Source organism: Ochlerotatus camptorhynchus, unplaced genomic scaffold (assembly GCF_037179485.1).
Source record: "Ochlerotatus camptorhynchus isolate MF236.1 unplaced genomic scaffold, CSIRO-AGI_Acam_v1.1 ptg000503l, whole genome shotgun sequence".
Lineage (NCBI taxonomy): Eukaryota > Metazoa > Arthropoda > Insecta > Diptera > Culicidae > Ochlerotatus > Ochlerotatus camptorhynchus.
The window spans coordinates 1,322,671-1,343,509 of record NW_027040988.1 but is presented as its reverse complement, the minus strand read 5'-3'; the positions used below and the strand labels follow the sequence as shown (position 1 = coordinate 1,343,509).

The window sequence follows — 20,839 nt, the reverse complement described above, 5'->3', positions numbered from 1 at the left end:
GTGAAAACCAAAAATAGAACATGTAACAAAATTATCAAAGATTTTGAACGTTAATAACTCAGCTACCCCTGGACCAATTTCAATAATTTTATCACCAATCGATCAGAAATATTCCTATGCATTCGTTAAGACTTTATAATTTTTTAAAATGTCACTATTGTAAATTGCAGGATAATTAAAATTATCACCGATTGCCTGCGAAAAGCGATTCCCTTAACACAGATTTTAAAGTTAAATTCCATCCAGTCTCACAAAACGATGTTTATTCAATCACCGTGTGGTGGTGTTCTCCAGTAAACAACGAAACCCCAATAAAACAATTACCATACCCAAATGATAACCCAAATGATTGAACTATTCAAACACGTCGTTTAGCAAAATAACCATACAAACTTTATTAGAGAAGGCTCCTTTCAAGCAGCTAGCTATCAAGGCTGGCCTCAACCGTTGATCGGATTCAGTTCCAATCACCGTGTGTGGTGGTCAAGGTCATCAATCGGGTCATCATCAGGTAGAGTAAGACTTGCTCTACCCGACGGTGATGTTGGTTTGCGTGGGCGTGCCTTGAATTCCTAAAAATCATCGAGAGAAGTCATTGTTTACGCCCAATTCCAGCTCTCTCTAGATATGTTTAAATCTAACATACCATGTACTTTTTAAGGCAACATTGCGGATGCAATTTCAAAAACCAAAGTTGGTCGCGGCATGAAAGTGGTCTGATTTTGATCCAAAGATGATGGGTTTTAATTCTTAATTCGCCAATCGATAAGAATTTTATCTATGAATCTGTTAAAATTAAGACTTTATCATTTTTCAAAATGACACTATTGAAAATTGGACGAATGTGCAACTAATGCTATGATAATTGAAAGAATCATCGATTGGCTGCGAAAGGTGATTTCCCTAACACAGATTTCAAAGTTGAATTCCTTCCGGTCTCACCAATCGGTGTTTATTCAATCACCGCGTGATGAGTGGTGGTGTTCTCCAGTTCACAACGAAAGGCTGCCTGCAAGCAGCGAGCTGCAGCCCACATAACCATCCATAGAAAGAGGAAGAAGCCTCACAGCTATTGATCGGAATCAGTAGCTCTTCGTGAGTCGATGTGGGCCATCTATGTCAAGTGCGACATTTTAAAGAGTATTAACAGAGAGAAACCCGCTCAAATTCCTATTCCTACACAAAACACAAGCTCCTGCTGCAGTTAACAAATAAAATTTATTATATAAGACCACGTAGTCCTACGTCACCATTGTGTACAACCCCATAGGGCTCTCCATAGCTCGATACCTCCCTAAGTCGATGGTCATTTGAATTTATTAAAAAATGCTACGTTTAAAGAGGGAGCTGAATTTATGCACCAACGCTGAGAAAAAATCCTTCTTACTTGCTTAAAATCCGACATAAGTTTTAGAATGCATCTTCAAAAACAGGAGATTGACATTTAGATGTGAGAATGCTCCCACCCCTTCTTGATTCCAATATACGCAGATATGTTCCGGATGATCACGGCACTTCTTTGAAGACATTTACCTGAATGCAACATCAATTCAAATTGTTGATTCATGTCAATTTCGAATTACTTCTTCGAGAACATGTTCAAACACAAATATGAACCTGCACTCTTAATATGATTGGCGATCAAATGTTGTTGAAGAAGATCTTTAAAAGCAGCATAAGTGGTGTGCGAAACTTCCGAAGTTATACCGGTCTAAGACTGTGATAAACCGCTGTGTTTTGAGAACAACGACGTGAATGGAGTGATAATTATTCTCGGGCTCTTACGGGATGCGGTGACGTTATGTAACATTTCATTTTCCGAGTCAAGAAGATGGCAACCACCAGTTACTAGTGCTAGTTAAGTTTTTGATGTGGGAGCTCTGTAGGAAATGGCTTGACAGGGTTGATCCCATCTTCAGCGAAGACCTTAAAAAATGAGGAACCTGAGATCAGAAATGTGTAAGATTTACGACATGCCTAGATATGCTACGGTAGATGAAGCAGTGACATTCGAGTTAAATGGCCTCTCGGTTACATTTCAACAAGCTTAAGGATGCTGTATTTATTAACGCAGCATGACTGCTGATGAAATGATTGGTGGGTTCGGAGATAGGAGATAACGATTTCGTTGCTAGAATTACGTGCGGTGATCTTGCTGTCAGAACAAATAAAAACAGTACGAGAAGACTTAAGCTGAACATTTGGCAAGCTCCACAACCTCAATTCCAGTTTCAAAAAGCGTGAACGACTTCTTAGTCGATTGTCGAATCAGGCCTTATATATTTGGACCAGAAGCTTTCTTGTAGCGAATTTGTTTTTGATTCATTTCCAACCTGGATCGGGTATCAAGTTTGGGTCGGGTTGTTGTCAGACAAACGTCACTGTAAACGTTTGTTTTTGTGACCTGGCTCGGGTTCAGGTTCGCACGGGTTGGAACTGATTCTAACCGGGATAATAAATAAATTCACTTTTAATTTATCATACCTCTTTTCAAGATATGACCCGAATTACCATGAGAATCTGGCGAAGAGACGAACCACCGAGAGTAATTGAGCTGCTACTTCTAAAACCTTCAGTAAGAATACTAAACCCAAAAATAAACGTCATTTCAATCAGACTTAATTAATAATGTTATTGAACCAACAAAAAAAAGTTTTTACCATACTTGAATACTACTTGAAAACAATTCCATAACTAACTAACATTTTCTGTTTGAGTATAGTTCAGGCATAACATTTGATAACGGCACAAAAGCATTTGTAAACAAACTTTCTTAGGCCCTTTACACGCGAACCAAAGTACGCCCACGCAATATAATATTCTTGCATAAGATTCAAAAGTTTATTCAATTTGTATTCATGATGTAAATAGGGCCTGAAAATATCCATTTGGTTAATTTGTATGATTAATGATGATTTTCTTAAGGTGACCAAACTGCCCCAAAATATAAATATGAAGTTGTTATTGTAGCTCAAAATGGATTAGGGGAAACCCTAATCCTATTTGAGCTACCAGAACAACTTCATATTTATAGTTTTTGGTGATTTCACTGCCATTTTGGCATATTAAAGCCAGTTTAGGTAAGTTCAGGTAATTTTGACGCATATGGGTCATTTTTGGCTTTTCAAGACCATTTTGACTTTTGAAATTGTTGTATACGCCTTTTAAATAGAAACTAAAACGCTGTCCAGACTGGCGAGTTATAACATGTTATAACGGTTGTCAAATAATTGCAACACAGAAACCACCATCAAGATAGCGCTATAACATGTTATAACTCTGTAGTCTGAACGTACTATAAGGGATCGATTCAGCCTCTGGTGGTGAATAGAAGAACGTCAAAAAGAGTGTTGTGAGCGAGGGGGCGACACATCTAAATCCCAATTCTAGATGCTGAAACAATCACCACACAACACTAGAATCAATCTTCGAAAAATCTTCTTTCATTTCCCGTATCTACTTGCTCGCGTATCATCTTTTTGCAGGGAATCTTCAGAATCCTTATCAATTTTCCTTCTATCTACTTAGCGTGCGCGCAGCTAGCAACAGCAAAACACAATCTTCCTGCAGCGTAGATAGAGTCGCCCCGGTCGCCCCCCTCTGCCGTGAGACACTTTTTAACTTTTCCTGATAAATTGATTCATCTGAGATGTTCAAAAACCTGATCAGAAGTTGAAAAATTTAATTCTGTATCATTTTTGCAATGATCCTGCTGGTGTTTAGGAATATTTTTGTTGAAAAAATGGAAAATTAGAATAGTGTCTTAGTGGTTATGATCTTCCAGATTTCTTGTGTGTGAATAGTTTAGGTGCAAATCAGTTCAGATCTGTGGAAAAACGTACAATAAGACAATTACCGATGGAAATTGGCAAGATATTCATAGATAAATGCTTTAATTTTCTTTGTGAAAAATCCTTATTATGTTGTTAACAAACGGTTTGGTTGACGTTTCTTCTCGAACGCGCGTGGTGCACTCTACGTTGGTGGTGCATTAAAAAGGTCTATACTATAAGAGTTTTCAGGTCCTTTTAAAGATTGTAAGGTCAATTGTGTTCTTTAAAGGTATTGAGGTAAATGCATATTCGTACTCAGCATTAAAAATGGAACCGAAATCAAAGATTTAATCAATTTTGGTACACTGGAACTATTTTAAACTTTGTATGTTAGTTTAGTGTCAAACAGTGAAGTTATTAGTTTGCTTTAAATTCTGTTTTAAAATTCGAGATGAATGTCTGTGGGTTTGAAAATAAAGGGTGGAACGGTCAAAAATTGGTCGACTGAAATTTGGAGTTCTTTTTTTTTTTATCGTGCATTTAAAAAACTTCAACACCCTGCATTATGTAGGTCTGTGCTTACGGAATGTTGCCTCTATTTAATTTTTGTCATTTTCCATTCAATTGTCGAAATGGCGTCAAAGAAAGAGGAACAGCGTATCAAAATGTTGCTCGCGCATAAGCAAAATTCAATTTTTTTCTCACGCAGACTGATTGCGTCAGAAATTTGATTGCGTTAGAATGAATGATCAGTGGCGTCACGTGAGAAAATTCACTAGTTGTGCACCTATTTTATTTATATTTTGTCTGTAACAGTAGAAGCCAATTTTGATGCATAATAAAAAAAACATGGGATACAAATCTTTCGACGGGGGTACCTGCTTAAAAAATAAAAAAAATGATAATGAGGAACAGTTCTGCTACCAGTTTTGCTTACTCTTGCATAGAAACATTGATTTTCCTTTTAAGTTTGTTTATGATATTTGTCATCGTTACTCACCGTTTCCTAAGCAGTAGTGTAGAGTTGACGCCAATTGCGATTTCCTCGAAATGCTCCACTTCCCGCGCAATTTCCTCGAGCATGTGACACAACCAACAACTTCCACTTGTCCATTTTCGGCAAAGTTCCGCGTTATAATTTTACCATTTCTTTTACATGTCGTTTTCAAGTTGTCGTGGGACGTCCATTCTCGCAATAAGCATTTATTCCTCCATGGATCTTCTGGCAAACGGTCTTTTCAGGAGGTCATCAACAATATCCTGTTCCATGATTCCTATTTAATTTTGCACTATGCCATGAACAATATTCCATCAATGCGCTGAGGCTACTGAATGAATTGCAGACATGGTAGTGAGAAAATTTAAAAATTTAAAAATTCGATGTGTGCTTGTAGGTAGGTATACAACGAATGACGGCTCTCCAAGATTCAATCAATTCAGAGAGAAGCTCAAATGCGACGTTGCCTATACGTGCCAATTTATTCTCTTCTCTTTAAACTGTGCAAAGATAGAAGTGCACAAAATAAACACTAACACAGCGGCAATTATGCTTACGGGACTTCAATACATATACAACTGATCTGGTTGTAAATACGAGCGTTTCTGGTGCACAAGCATAAGTGCTCAGACTGGGAGAACTTAGCATGCGGTGGCTTAGGTAGAACGAAGGCATATTTTCCTTGCTTGTTTTGTGTCGCTCATTCGCCATAGAAGCCCAAAAAGAGTGTTGTCTGCACGTTGTAAAATCCCAGCGTGCCCGTACGTGAAAACAAGATCGCTATGCCTCGCTTCTGTTTTACGTACATTTTTTTCAGTGGTGGTTAAAAACGGAGGTTGAGCAGCTATGTGGTAAACAATTCAGCTACTATCCAGTGATGTGGTGGATAATTCAGTTACTATCCATATGAAACCAATAAATAGGGCGGACAAAAATGATTTTAATGGAGTATTAAATTTTTGCCTCTTAATTTTTACGAAATATAATTTTTACTTTTTGAAAATTCGAGACTGTGCAGTGCACGAGGACGAGACGCCACTGGAATGATGAAATATACGTCAAGGTTGATTTCAAGCAGCTTCCAGGTCAATAGTTTACACGGCTATCGGAAAAGGAAAGGCTCAAGATAGGTTTAAGTACAAAAGATGTCAAAGTTCCCGAAAAAATACTTGGTTTGGCAGGCGGCCAGCACCTGTGGACTGAAATGCGAAATTTTTGTGACAACTGTATTTTGTAGTCATTGTACTTCAAAAAGAAATAAAGTTGGATCATTTATACAATAACATAATCAGTGTGCACTTAATCATGACTGATCAATTTTCGACCGTTCTACCCTTTAATATCGTTGTGCTCAGAAAACGAAGCTCTGTCAGATAATGTATAAAAATCGATAAATTTTTCAAAATTAAAGAACACAATTTGGCGTAGGTGTGAATAATTAAATATATATTATGAACTTCAAACGTATGATAAAAGCAAACCATATGCAGATCAGCACATCACACATTACTCGATCTGATTGGGCGTACACCTTAAAGAAAGAAATTCCTGTTCTCCTTAAAATGCTATAGATTATTTTTATTCTAAACATTCGCAAATGCCAACTATTCATATAATAAGTTGGTTGAGATGAGAGTTGGATAATGCTGACAAAATTCAATCTCAAAAATCTCTCCCCTAATTCTCGCTTGCAAAACGACCATCAAAATCTTCCGTTCTAAAAGCTGGTGTCACTCGCATCTCATAGTTAATTTCAATAAATCCTAACCTGTAGTGATGCTTTTATGTTAAACTGTTCTGTTTTATTTGATATTGCCGTTTCGTTTGCACTGAGTTAGTTAGTTAGTTGGTCAGCAAATGCACCGAGAGATTTCGGGAAAATTTCCATAACTGATACTTACCTAAACATCCCATTCGAAAGAAATGAACTGCAGGTACTAAAGAAGCACAAATGATGAGTTCGAAAGAACAAAAGAAACATCAAGGCGCAAGTGAAAATCTGATAGACAAAAATAGTAGGTGAATATTAGAAATTAAAAGCAACCCTTGTCCCATACATTCGGCAGTCTTTTGTAGTCCGCTCCTCATAAACACGAATACCACAGACAACAAGTAACCAAAACACGCAATGCAAGAATCATACACCTGTCTACCCGTAAAACATTATCGAAACAATGAATCAGCATTACAAATGTAAAACACATTTTTTGCGGAAAAGCAATAATTAAACCTAATGAAATTGACAATGGGCGTAAAGTATTGAACGTATGCATAACATGATAAACTCGTATGTACTAGAGAGAAGAAAAAGATGAATAAAATGTGATTAATTTTTGTGCAATATGAAGGTATTGATATATTTTATAATGATTGTATGTGCATATAACAGATATCAAACCGTGAAAACAATCCATTGAGCAAGGAGAAAAATGTGAATCTTTGTCCTGACCTTCCTCTAATCTGTACAGAAAACCGAATCTATATTTACACTGTTCCCCAAACTCCAAAGAGAAATTACAAGATGAGAGATGAAGAGTAAAATCATCGAACTGTTCGAATCTTTCTCGTTATGTATCGATAGCTTTGAACAATTTTCAGTTTTTGTTCACATAACGGTCAACAATATAGCAAAAAAGTCTGTTTTCCTAAACATACTACCAGGTAGCATGGTGAAATAACATTACTTAGGAATATATCAATGGTTTGAATCGTCGATCATCCCTAAACTCAAAAACAAAAACCGCGCAAGAAAGGGGAAGCAAGCAAGTATTTTTTCATACCGCAAAAAAATAAACCATTGCTAATAAGTCTACACATGAAGTAAACACATATTGCATATTAAATAAAGAAAACCCAAAAACAAGTAAAGGAAAAACAATTATAAATGTTTAGAGAAAGAAAATGAGAAACTGTTTAGAGTTGTACTATCTGCAGCATACACAAATGTCTGAAACCAGCAGAAACTAAAACAAAATCCAGATTGAGAGATTATCCTAGCTTAACAGAAAGCAGTGAAGAAGGAAAGACGCAAAACCCGTAATCCAACACTAAATCAAGCATATTTAGGTATTGAAAAATAATTGAATAACACAAACACGCAGCCCCATAAACAAAAAGAGAAAAAAAAAAAACAAACAAGGGAGGCGAACGGCAAGGATATAAATGTTTGTACATACAGGAAACCCAACCCATAGATAAGTTCCGTAGTATTTAAATAAACAAAGCAAAATCCATAGAACTCAAATGACTTGAATGGTATAATATAAAAAACACGTAGAAAATCGGCTCCAAATTTAAGCGTGTCGATGAATCATTGGATAGGAGGTACCTAAACAGACTAACAAAAAAAACACGAGGAAGAAAACGGGAATCACACTAATCGCTGCAATGGACAAAAAACCATACAAATGAGAATAACACAAAAAAAACAAAAGATAAAACAACAATGATTAGTCAAATCAATTAATGGTGACAACAGAAAACGTGGAAAATCTTAATAACAGAGGAAAACTAACACAGAAGCAGAGAAGAGATAAACTTTGAACAACTAGTGATTCAAATTATTATTGAAGAAAGTAAAACTGTATTTTCGGTTGTTTATAACAAGAAAAGGAAAAAACTATTGATTTTTATTAATTATATGTAAATGAAATCATGAAGAAATAAAAAAATGAAAAAAAAAACACTGGACTAATAAGTTTTTAGCCGATATTCCATGGAATGTAATGCAATGCACAGTGCGTCTTGTTTCTAAGATATTATAAAGCAGCGACATTTTGCTGCAGAGATGCCAGATGATTATTTTTAAAGTTTGTCATAAAAATTTGAAATAACTGGGAATTTTAAAAAATATCTGCAAATTTGTTTTTGACCAAATATGACCAGATATTTACGAAAAAACAGTGGGTACAAAACTTTTACACTACAGCCTATAAGTGGTATAGCCTATCTTGATATCAGAATTAATACACTAATTCTGCATTTTTTGTGAATTACTGAAAGGTTCGGTAAAGTTTTGAAAACCTCTTTAAAAAATTAATACAAACTTTGAATGTGTACAATAGACTGATGCAAATTTTGACATTTTCGCTCCACAGTGCTCAAACGGTTCCAAATCGGGTCCTGAATAGTCTCCCAAAATTTGAACTCATTTGAAAAGAAACTGACTTGGCACAAACCATTTGAAGTTTATATGGAAATTAATATGGGAAATCCAAACTTTGTGTTCAATGTCTTCTTACCTTTTTCCATATTACACTGTTCAAAAATTCACACGCTATACTTATGCAAACTCAGCTTCAACTTAGCAGAATATAGTTGTTGAGCCAAACGTCAAATTAAATAGTTATTAATTGTTTAAGAGATTGATAATCTTATGGCATGATCAAGCAGCTGTTTTGTGAGCAACACTGTATCTTGCAGTGTGTGTAGTAGCCATGATTTTTGTGCTCTATTTCAAGTGCCAGAAATACCAATGTTGCCTGCTGAACAGTTGATTGAGCATAATCGTAAGACATTAGTGGCTTGAATTATTGATAACTTTTGATGCTTACATTATATTGAAAAGTGGTTCAGGACAAAGTTGTAGCTGAGAAAATTTTCTACGAGCTCAGTTATCATTTTTTAAAGCAGAGTGATATTATAAATTATTAGATGGATATGAACAAAACATTTGGTTTTCCTATAGTAATTTCCATATAAACTTCAAATGGTTTGTGCCAAGTCAGTTTCTTATCGAATGAGTTCAAATTTTGGGAGACTAATCAGGACCCGATTTGGAACCGTTTGAGCACTATGGAGCGAAAATGTCAAAATTTTCATCAGTCTAGTGTACAAGCTAGGGTCTATTGACACCATTTGATAATAATAAAAATAAAATACTTATAAATTACATATAATTATGTGTGTTCACGCCAATATGAACATCATAACGGACACGATGACCGGCGATGGAAAACGAATGGCCTGGGTCACTGACCAATAGTCAAAGGACAGTGACCCAAAGAACGTCTTTGTAGGCTACATATACCGATCAGGTGAATCGTCAAACAACCATCGAGGTAAACGGTCGATAAAGTCTCTGGTTAAATAACCAAACAAGACAAAGCCTAGAAAACATTACTGTGCAGACATAAGATACTTGAAGATAGTGAGAGGAAAGTGAAAGAGAGTGAGTGGAAGAAACGGACAGCAGGTAAATTCCCGGAATCACCATTTTGGTTCAAAGGTCCTAATTTGCACCGTTTGTCTGTTAGGACCCCGCTGTAATTTTTATACAGTATCGTTGAGGTATACCTGGTAGACGTACCGGTAGGCTACGCCAGTCCCCACCTAAATAAAGATAATTCCGGCACGAACTGCCGAAGCCGAGTCCGTCAACATACTCGGTGGCCCAGTCAGCATCAAAAGTGTCGAGAGAAGTTCAGTAGCGCGCGAAGGAGGTATCCGACGCCGCCAAAGGAGAAAAGGAAGAAGGTGGAACGTGGAGCCGAGCGAAGCAGTCGTCGAGGAAACGTGGTGGTGGAACTGCGAGGGGCCAGGCCATTGTAGTCAGGGAGTCTCAGAATTGCTCCTAACTGAGGTGGCTAGTACTTACATAATATGGGGTAACTACATAATACATTTATTTATAATCACCATCTTTGGCATTGGAGCCACACAGAGTGAATTATCGGGACTTAAGGGGGTATTCCCGATCTTTTTTTTCAAAAAATTTTTTTTTCACGTTTTTTTGTACTTTAGACTATATACTTTCATCCCCCCAAGCCGTTTTCCGATCAGCGAATTTGGTGTCCAGGCATAGCTGACTAATGGTAAGAACCCCCAAATGGTTTTAACTAAAGTCAAAACTTTAAACGCGTTTTTCTCGAAACCACATTTTTTTATCGGGCGAAGATTTTTCTCAGAAACTATAAGAGACATTGGCTTGAATCTTTGCGCATTTTGTTTCTTATTAAATTCTTTGGAGCTTCTCCCACTTTCAGCCAAAAATATTAACATTTAACATTGTTTGAAGCACCTTAAAGCTGCAAAAAAGCGGGCTAAAAATCGCCTGTTTTTTTCATATGGCCGCCATTTTGTTAATTTGCTAGATTTTTTGCTGCCAACGGGAGAAGCTCCAGAGAATCTTATGCAGATTATTAATTTCATCACGAAATCTGTTTCAGATGAAGCCGTTCCAGAGAAAAGTCTTCGCCCGTCCAGGCGTTTGCGGCGAACAGGGGTCTGTTTGCCGCCATTTTGTGACGTCAATAATGTCTTTTTTTATGTCGAAAAAAATTTATTTGTAAACTTTAATGTTCAATAAACAAGAATCCCAAAGAGTTAGGCGCATTACTATTCATTTTCCTTGAAAAAAAATAATTGAAAAACAGGCCGAAAAAAGGCAAAAGATTGGGAATACCCCCTTAATTGTATTCTTAAAAACTAGTTTACTAATGTTAAAATCAAAAGCATCACACACATCATTGAACAGTCTGCAATATTTGTCGAGTGGATTGTTATAGCCATAAGCAGTACGGTGTCCAGGAGTCCACTAGAGGTATATATAGCAGAGACGCCGGACTAGCAACAATCAATATTCGAAACTAACGATTTTAAATTGGCTCACTACTTGACTAGCCTATTGGTTCCAAGCAAACGATTAACGTATCCCATTCTAGTCGAAATTCCAGTACTCCACTATGTTTGTTTTGATTCGCTATGAAAGTTTGACAGATAAAATGAGGGGTTCGTGGATTTTTCTATGTTTTGAGGGGTGCATCGATTAGCTTGGGACCGAAGATAGTACCAGAGCTGAGTCAAAAAAATGAGCTCGTTTCTTCGGGACCTTCTGGTCTTAAGGCCGGCGCACAATGGATAAGTTTTCGGGTTTTTTGACAGTTAGCCCATGCAATATCTATCAAAAAACCCGGAAACTTATGCATTGTGCGCCAGCCTTTAGAGTTACCTCAATGGGACTAGAGCGTGGAAGTTGATATCCCGGAGCACACTACTGTCATAGAGGTAACTCTAAGACCACTGGGTCCCGAAGAAAATCATTATTATTTTTGGCTCACTCAGTACCAGAACAACGGTCCCAAGCAGTCCCAAGCTATTTCACTCACCCCTGCATGTTCTGCATGAATCCACACACCCCTGATGTTATCTGTCAAACTTTCATAGCGAATCAAAACAAACATAGTGTAGTAATAGAATTTCAACTAGAATGGGGTACGCCATAGAAGTACTTGGGACCAATAGGCTACTCAAGCAGTGAATCAATTTAAAATCGTTAGTTTCCACCCCCTGCTACTGCAGTGAATATGATTACTAATCATGTCAAAAATAAATAGTTTCTGCAGGAAGATTCGCGCGACTCGATAGTGCTTGCAGTCCACTAAGCGCACATATGTGTTCGTATGGTGGTAGGTTATCGGGATTAGTCCATGGAAGCTGCCGTAAGGCGAATCTAACAAAACGTATCTGGATTTTTTCGATGCAGGATATGTGCACAGCATGATATCGAGCCCAGATTTGTACTCCTTATTCAAGAACGCAAAGAAACAAAGAAGTAGCACAATGTTTTCAAAGTGTGCACATCATCGAATTGCGCAGCGATGCGACGCAGGAATCCAAGCAAGGTATTGGCCTTTGCAATTGCCATAGATATGTTCTCGTTGAATCTAAGTTTACTATACAAAATAAGTTCAAGATCTTCAATAGAATCAACTCGTTCAAGCGGCAATTGATTAATCGAATAATCAAATATTTTCGGCGATTAACTATGGATGAAGGTAATGACTTTGCATTTGGCAGTGTTTGCTTGCATTCTTTAGTGCAAGCAATGGAAATATTTACTTTATTTGAAAAAACCCTGGTGACGTATGATTATTGAAAACAATTTGAACGAAGAAAAGAGACCTACTGCTGTAATGATTACCTGAAATTTGTCAAATAATCTAAATATTTACACCCATTGCATCGAAGAATTCCGTTCATCTGACACCACGATGTTAACCGCTCGATGTCAGTTTGTAGAGCACAGCAATCTAGGATTTCAAATCATCAGCATATAAGGGAGAACAGCACATAATGCACCCCTGGGGTAAAATACCCACTTATAGAAAAACAGCGATAACTTTTCCTCAGATGCATTTTCCGGGTAACGGTTTGTGTTTGTTTTCAACTGGAGGTTTCACAAATAATTCTTGATCATAAAATTATTTATTGAACTACTGATTCCTTTAAAAATAGCATTTTGTGCAAAACATGACACAGCTGTTAAAATCATCGACTGCAAATTAAGCTTTTAACAGCATATATCACAAAAAAAAAATTTACGAATTCACTTTTCGTATATTTTTTTAATGTCATGATCAATCACAGTTTAACATTCTATTGATATTTTGAGATCTCATTTCTGATGAAAAGGAATAATCATTTAAAATACCGGCACCGGATCCCTTTGCATTATATACTTGCAGGGGTTATGGTTTGTGGTGGAAGACCAAGACAACTCAGCTTTGCGATAGCGAGGTCATGAAAAGTCCCTCGAAAGCCTTAGAGAAGTCAATGTAAACGCCGTCTACTTTCTGACGCTTTTCTATGCTACCAATAAGAGTGTTGGTGTAGGCCATAAAGTTAGAGATCGTTGAGCGCTTTTTCATGCATCCATGCTGGAACACCGAGATTAAAGATTGCACAGCTGGAAACAACTTGTCATGAAGAAGACTTTCGAGTACTTTGGCCAAAGGATTAAGGATCGAGATAGGTCAGTAGTTTTCCACGCCGTTAATGTTACCTGACTTGAAGATCGGTGTAATTGATGCAAGCGTTCAGGAATCCGGAAATACGCCATCCAGGAGTGAAGGATTGAAGATAGACATAACGGGTGTGGCCAACGATGCTGTACAATTCTTGATGAAAGACAGTGTTATACGATCCGGACCTGGGCCTTTCGATGCATCCACCGAGCAAAGGGCTTTGAAAATAGAGTCATGGCTGAAGTAAAGCTACTCCAGACGAATGTTGTAGTTCTGTAACAGGTCGATGATCATCGACGTTAAAAAAAGATTCAATTTACTACGAGCATGTTTTTGGTAATCAGGTAAGATATTTGTATTTATGTAATACATTGTTTTGCTTTATAAATCTAAAACTTTTTGATTTACGGTTTAGCGACTTTGCAGTCAATTTAATTGTTTATAGGAAAGTTTGAACATACTGAGAGGTAAGCACATATCATCGGTAAGAGACGTGTGTGTGAGAAAATTTGCGAAAAAATCTAAGGGCACCGGTGGGATTCGAACCCACAATTCACATTCAGTACACGGGTGCATTGCCAATTATGCAACGGTGGACCTACGCTAAACCGTAAATCTAAAACTATTAAATAAAAATGCATATTTTCGTACCATGGAATCAGTAAAATATCTTTGTTTAGCGAATCAAGAACGAGAGACTCGTCATACACACCACCTGAAGCTGACAAAAAAACCTTTGACTCAAAAATATTTAGCACCTTAATATTATCTGTTTGTGTAATTAAAATTTGTAGACAAACTTCCAGGCAACCACTAGTTAACATTTCTCTATGATTTAATGAATTGATATCTTCGATCGTTACATTTAGTGCCGGGAATTTAGAAGAGCTGAACAAAGTTACTCTTTCAAAAATTCAATATTGTTGCACCCTACCGACATTGGATCCTTCGGACCTTCAATGGAACATGAAGTTGAAGACACTATGGATGTGTTTGTTGCAGTTTGTCCTGAGCTAAGCAACATTGGATCTTTGACCGAAATGAAACAAGACTGAGCTGGATTCGGAATCACATAATCCGTTACTGGAAGCCCAATTTCTGAGGATAAACAAGTAACTGATGACACTGTCAGTTTTTCCTGTGCAATTTGACCTAATATATCCATAGTTTGATCCTGCATCCACAAGGAGAAACAAGAAAGCTGAACTGAACGTTCAACTGGTCTCGTAGCAACAGTTTCTGATGCTGGAACGCGAATGATCATGGACGGAGGGGCAGCTGAAGACACTGTTGATGTAGTTGACGGTATTTGGCACGATTCGACAGGATTTGGATGCTGCCCGATGGAACAAGAAGGCTGAACAGAATGTCCCAGAATCGGAGGTACTAACACCGGAACCCGATTGTTCGAGATAGAACCAACAACCGAAGAAACTGTGGTTTGCGTTGACCGAATCGATATTGGATCCCGTCCTAAAACGGCGGAACAAGGAGGATGAATTACAGGATCCGTTACTGGAAGCCGGATGTCGGAGGATAAACTAGTAACTGATGACACTGTACATTTTTCCTGTGTCAATCTATTCACAACTTGATCCTGCACCCACGAGGAGGAAAAAGGTTGAACAGAACTTGTGTCTAGGCTCGCAGAAAAAGGTTCTGATACTGGAACTCGAATGTTCGTGGATGGACCTGCAGTTGAAGACACTGTCGAGGTGTTTGGTGGTATTTGATCCAATCCGACAAAACTTGCAGCATCCAACTTGCATACATCCAACGGAACAAGGATGCTGAACAGTATATCTCAGAATCGCAGGTACTGATACCGGAACCCGAATGTCCGAGCTTGAACCATCAACCATGCGGTTTTTTGTTACTACAATACCGATTTTTGAGGATGAAACAAAAGCTGAATACACCGCTGTTGTATTTATTAGTTAAAGTTTGACCTGACCTCCCTCACGTACATATATTGGTCCCAGCGTATGCGTGGAGGCCAAAGGAGGCCGAGCGGAATGAGTCAAATGATTCGAGATTACAGGCTCCGATACTGGAACCTGAATGCCTGAGAAAGAACCTACAGCTGAAGGACATGTCGATGCATCTGGTGCAGTCTGACTAAATTCGACGGTAGAATCACAGAGAACAGACATTGAGGCTCGAACAAAATTTCTCTAAAAACTTGTGTAAAGATTCCTATTCGATTTAAGCGCCACTAACGGCAACTTCCATACTTAAAAACCCTCTTTGACAACATGATGGCGCTGGCGTTGCAAAACTTACACTAGACACTAAGTGCTGGTAGCGCCAAGTGACAATTTTCAGCAGATAATTTATCGATGCAAGCGCCAAATTGGTCGAAAGTGATAAATTTATAGAGGAAATCAGGAGATGCTAGCGCTACGTAACGGCGACATTTCCACTTAAAGGGAGGTTTACTTGGATTTTTTAAAAAAAAATTGATTTTTTTTTGCATAAAATGAAAGCTACAAGTGTGTAGAATATGTGGCCAAAAAGATTTTACGATCCGAAACATATTTAGCGAGTTATGGCGCTTTGAGTGAACCTTTGTCATGCGCGCTGAGGGACGCTACAAAAACTTTAAACGCGTTTTTCTCGAAATCATATTTTTTATAACAACTTAGAGCATAGGGCTTGAACAAATGATTACAAATTAAAATGATTACAATCGGAAAATTGCTCTTTGAAGGATACTATTTTTTGTATGGCTTATTCCTAAAATGAAAAAAAAATTGTTAGTTACTATTTTTTAAGCAAGGTCAAAGTGAGAAAAAAGGGGTAAAAAAAGCACTAAACTTTCAAATGTCCATAATTTGGTCAATTTTTGTCGGATTTCGTTCTAGTTAGGTCACAGAGAACAGACGTTGAAGCTCGGTCAGAAACTTGTGTAAAATAAGTGGGAACGTCGCCGTTACGTGGTGTTAGCATTTCCTGATTTTCTCTATAAATTTTCCACTTTCGACCAATTTGGCGCTAGTATCGATAAATTTTCTGTTGAAAATTGCCACTTGGCGCTACTAGCACTTAGTGTCTAGTGTAATTTGTGCAACGCCAGCGCCATCATGTTGTCAAAGAGGGTTTTTAAGTGGGGAAGTCGCCGTTAGTGGCGCTTAAGTCGAATAGGAATCTTTACACAAGTTTTTAGAGAAATTTTGTGCGAGCCTCCATGTCTGTTCTCTGTGGTTAGGTATAAGCCATAGGGAATATTATCAACTTTAACCACAATAAAAAAATTTCATTTCAGTTCACCACCAGAGGGTGTGCACTCGAAGTTCTGCAGCAAAACCCGACTGACACTCCTGCGGGAGGGACCCATACCTGCACAGGAGAAATCCATACCGGGATAGGCTCTTTTCATGCACCATCAATCTAGAGTTCGCTAGCCGATTTTGTTTACATCATAACACAGAGAACAGACATGGAGGCTCGAATAAAATTTCTCTGTAAACTTGTGTAAAGATTCCTATTCGACTTAAGCACCACTAACGGCGACTTCCCCACTTAAAAACCCTCTTTGACAACATGATGGCGCTGGCGTTGCACAAATTACACTAGACACTAAGTGCTAGTAGCGCCAAGTGGCAATTTTCAACAGAAAATTTATCGATACTAGCGCCAAATTGGTCGAAAGTGGAAAATTATAGAGAGAAAATCAGGAGATGCTAACACCACGTAACGGCGACGTTCCCACTTATTTTACACAAGTTTCTGACCGAGCTTCAACGTCTGTTCTCTGTGATCATAATGACGATTTTTAAAGCTCAAAATAATTTACATTTTATTGCACAACGCGCAAATTTCTATCGAAAGTGGTCTTATTTTTCGATTATCTACAGATCTGAACTGATTTACAGCTGAAATAACCACATATTAAAAAGCCAGAAGAACATAACCGCTGGAACAATTGTATAAATCTGATCAAAAATATATGGAAGCATATGCAAACCCGATACAAAAAATAAAATATTCCACGTGGATGATGATTTCAAGCACCTGCGGTGGATAAATTAATCAGGAAAGGTGAAAATATTTTCTTCTTCCTATGCTTCACGGTGAAAATTACCTCCCTCATCCGAGGGGGACGACTCTATCTACGATGCAGAAAAAAATGTGTTTTGCTGTGGCTAGCTGCGCGCACGCTGAGTAGATAGAAAGAAGATTGATGACGATTATGAAGATTTCCTGCAAAAAGATGATGCGCGATGCAATTAGATGCGACAAATGAAAGAAGATTTTTCGAAGATTGATTCGCTAGTGAGAGATTTGTTGTGCATCTAAACTTGAGATTTAGATGTGTCACCCCCCTCGCCCTCATCACTCTTTTGAGGGTTCCCCTGTTCACCGCCAGAGACTGAAACAATCGCTTAGTTTCTGTTGGATTCGCCTATATACACCGGATATGTAGCTACATATCCTCCACTGTAAGGACTACTGAAATGCATTGTTCTTACTTACGGTTTGTTATCAATGTGGTAATACCACTTGAAAAAATAGCACTTTCTTCTTTCGGTAATCAATCAAAATTGCTCCACTTTACTTGCACACCGTATTGATGAAAACTACTCCGAGACTGAATAAAATTTTTGTCAATTTTCTCATTTTCCGGCAGATTTGTTAGGTTTTCCACAGGAAACCATGAGACAAATTTTACTTATCGCTGAGTTCCTGCACAGAGAACAGACATGGAGGCTCGCACAAAATTTCTCTAAAAACTTGTGTAAAGATTCCTATTCGACTTAAGCGCCACTAACGGCGACTTCCCCACTTAAAAACTCTCTTTGACATTCTGATGGCGCTGGCGTTGCACAAATTACACTAGACACTAAGTGCTAGTAGCGCCAAGTGGCAATTTTCAACAGAAAATTTATCGATACTAGCGCCAAATTGGTTGAAAGTGGAAAATTTATAGAGAAAATCAGGAGATGCTAACCCCACGTAACGGCGACGTTCCCACTTATTTTACACAAGTTTCTGACCGAGCTTCAACGTCTGTTCTCTGTGGTTCCTGCACTTTTGGCGATTATGAGTGAACTAAACTTAAATTTGGGTCGTTCTCATTCGCCGTGTATAGCTTTTAATAATTATTTTTTTCACAAACAGATGGCGCTAAGTGCAGCTCGAACAAAGAAATCTTGCTCGACTTTTTTTCCTGCTCGTTTAGCAGCAGTCACATATAGGCCCTTTTGAATTTGTGTTTGTGTTTATTTTGATTCGCGTGTTATGAAACTGCTGAGTAAAATCTGTGCGAGTTATTTTCCTAAAAGTTGATTGTTTTCAATAGTCTCCAGGAATGTTCTTCATAAGAAAACTACCGGTGCGTCCAGCACTGCTATTTCAAAATGTAAAACCAAGATTTTTGAGTAGCCAGGCCAATATAAGCGAAAAAACTATTGACCTGTACCGGCAGAAGTACGAACGAGATTCATGGACCAACATCACACCGAAGATTATTTCCCACCTAGATCGGAATCTGCATCTCAAACACAATCATCCGCTGTCGATTATCCGTAAGCGGATTGTTAAATATTTCTACGGTGCTTACTTGAACCCGCGAGGAAACCCTTTATTCAGTGTTTATGATAATCTCAGCCCAGTGGTTTCTACCGAGCAGAATTTTGATAATTTGCTGATTCCAAAGGATCATCCCAGCCGAGCAAAAAGTGATTGCTATTATATTAATAAAGACTATCTTCTGCGAGCACACACAACTGCCCATCAGGTACTTAGCGGTATTGTTTTTGTTTTTATCTGTTTCATTAATTAAAGATATTGAATTTGAACACAGGTCGAGCTAATTCAGGCTGGTTTGGACAACTTTCTTGTGGTAGGAGACGTCTATCGGCGTGATGAAATTGATGCCACCCATTATCCGGTTTTCCATCAGATGGATGCCGTTAGAATCATTCACCAGGATAAGCTTTTTGAACGGACTCCCGAGCTGAAAGTCTTCGAAACATCCTACAAAACTCACCTGAGCAAAGACGTAAGCACTATTTCCGACTGCATTGACCAGCAAAAGCAACCCTGTCATACGCTGGAAGCGGTAAAAGTCTGCGAACATGAGATGAAACGTATACTGGTGGGAATGGTGAAAGATTTGTTCGGAGACAACATCGAATACCGATGGGTTGAGACCACCTTCCCGTTCACACAACCATCGTGGGAGTTGGAAATCTTCTTCAATGGAAAATGGTTGGAAATTCTCGGTTGTGGAATTACGAAAAACGATATCCTGGACCGAGCAGGTGTCGATAACTCGATTGCTTTTGCTTTCGGGGTTGGCTTAGAACGATTGGCTATGGTTCTGTTCGATATACCGGACATAAGGCTGTTTTGGTGTACGGACAGCGGATTCTTGAATCAGTTCAAAGACGACAAAATTGTCAAGTACAAACCGATTTCAATGCATCCGCAGTGTGCAAATGATATATCTTTTTGGCTGCCACAAGAATTGAGCTTGGACACTTTTTCAGCCAATGATTTCTACGATTTGGTGCGTACAGTCGGTGGCGACATGGTGGAGCAGGTAAAGCACTGTTTTATCAAATATAACTTGATAACTCAAGACTAAATCCATGCTCTCTGTTTAGGTAACTTTAATCGACAAGTTCAAACACCCGAAAACAGGTAAGTCTAGTCTTTGTTTCCGGATAGTCTACCGACACATGGAAAAAACGCTAACGCAAGCCGAAGTCAATGTAGTTCATGCCAAAATCGGCTCAGAGTTGATCAAAGAATTCAATGTAGTTATTCGATAAATAAGCAACCCTGTGTTGCATAATTTTCATTGTAATTATTTCTACTAAGGAAGAGTTGGAAAACATTACATTAGCTGAAACTTAAACATGTAGCTTCACAAATCGTACCGCAGTGAGATATTACATCCATATCATCCATATTAAATAACGAAGTCATCAATCAATATTAGGGTAATTGTGTCTCGCTAAGTTATGCCAACTATCTTGGACTGTTATCGGCAGGCTCACAGCAACCCTCTGTCTCGCCAGAGAACCATCGTGCACAGCAGTATTAAGAAATCTGGTACGCTTGGCATAATCGCTCTGAAATGACGATTTTTAAACTAGAAGTTAATTTACAATCAATGATTAGGGTAGAGAACTACTATCGAGCAGAAAACTTCAAATAAAGCCATGATTTCAGAGTTAACAAGTCAATTATGCGTTTGGTACGATACTTTAGTTAATAAGCTTCAAAACGAAATCAATGAGAACATGTGATATGAAAGTTTGCACCCATTATTCCCAAAAACAAAAGAAGCGCTCTAACAGAATCAATTTTTATCT

The 20,839-nt window shown here is 38.1% G+C and overlaps 2 protein-coding genes across 2 annotated transcripts in view; both read left to right on the top strand.

The window, feature by feature from the left end:
• LOC135712769 (death-associated protein 1) overlaps nt 1-20,839 on the top strand; it is a 60,381-nt gene that overhangs the window by 21,542 nt on the left and 18,000 nt on the right. The window lies entirely within an intron of this gene.
• PheRS-m (Phenylalanyl-tRNA synthetase, mitochondrial) lies at nt 18,738-20,379 on the top strand. The gene is made up of 3 exons (XM_065235854.1): nt 18,738-19,254; nt 19,321-20,061; nt 20,126-20,379. The coding sequence occupies exons 1-3, from the start codon at nt 18,826-18,828 to the stop codon at nt 20,291-20,293; spliced, it is 1,338 nt and encodes a 445-aa protein (XP_065091926.1). The 5' UTR covers nt 18,738-18,825; the 3' UTR covers nt 20,294-20,379.

Excerpts from the sequence above, each read along its gene's own strand:
- PheRS-m (XM_065235854.1), top strand. The coding sequence starts at position 18,826 with ATGTTCTTCATAAGAAAACTACCGGTGCGTCCAGCACTGCTATTTCAA. Across the intron at positions 19,255-19,320 it reads CACACACAACTGCCCATCAG|GTCGAGCTAATTCAGGCTGG; the intron begins GTACTTAGCGGT and ends ATTTGAACACAG. Across the intron at positions 20,062-20,125 it reads GTGGCGACATGGTGGAGCAG|GTAACTTTAATCGACAAGTT; the intron begins GTAAAGCACTGT and ends CTCTCTGTTTAG.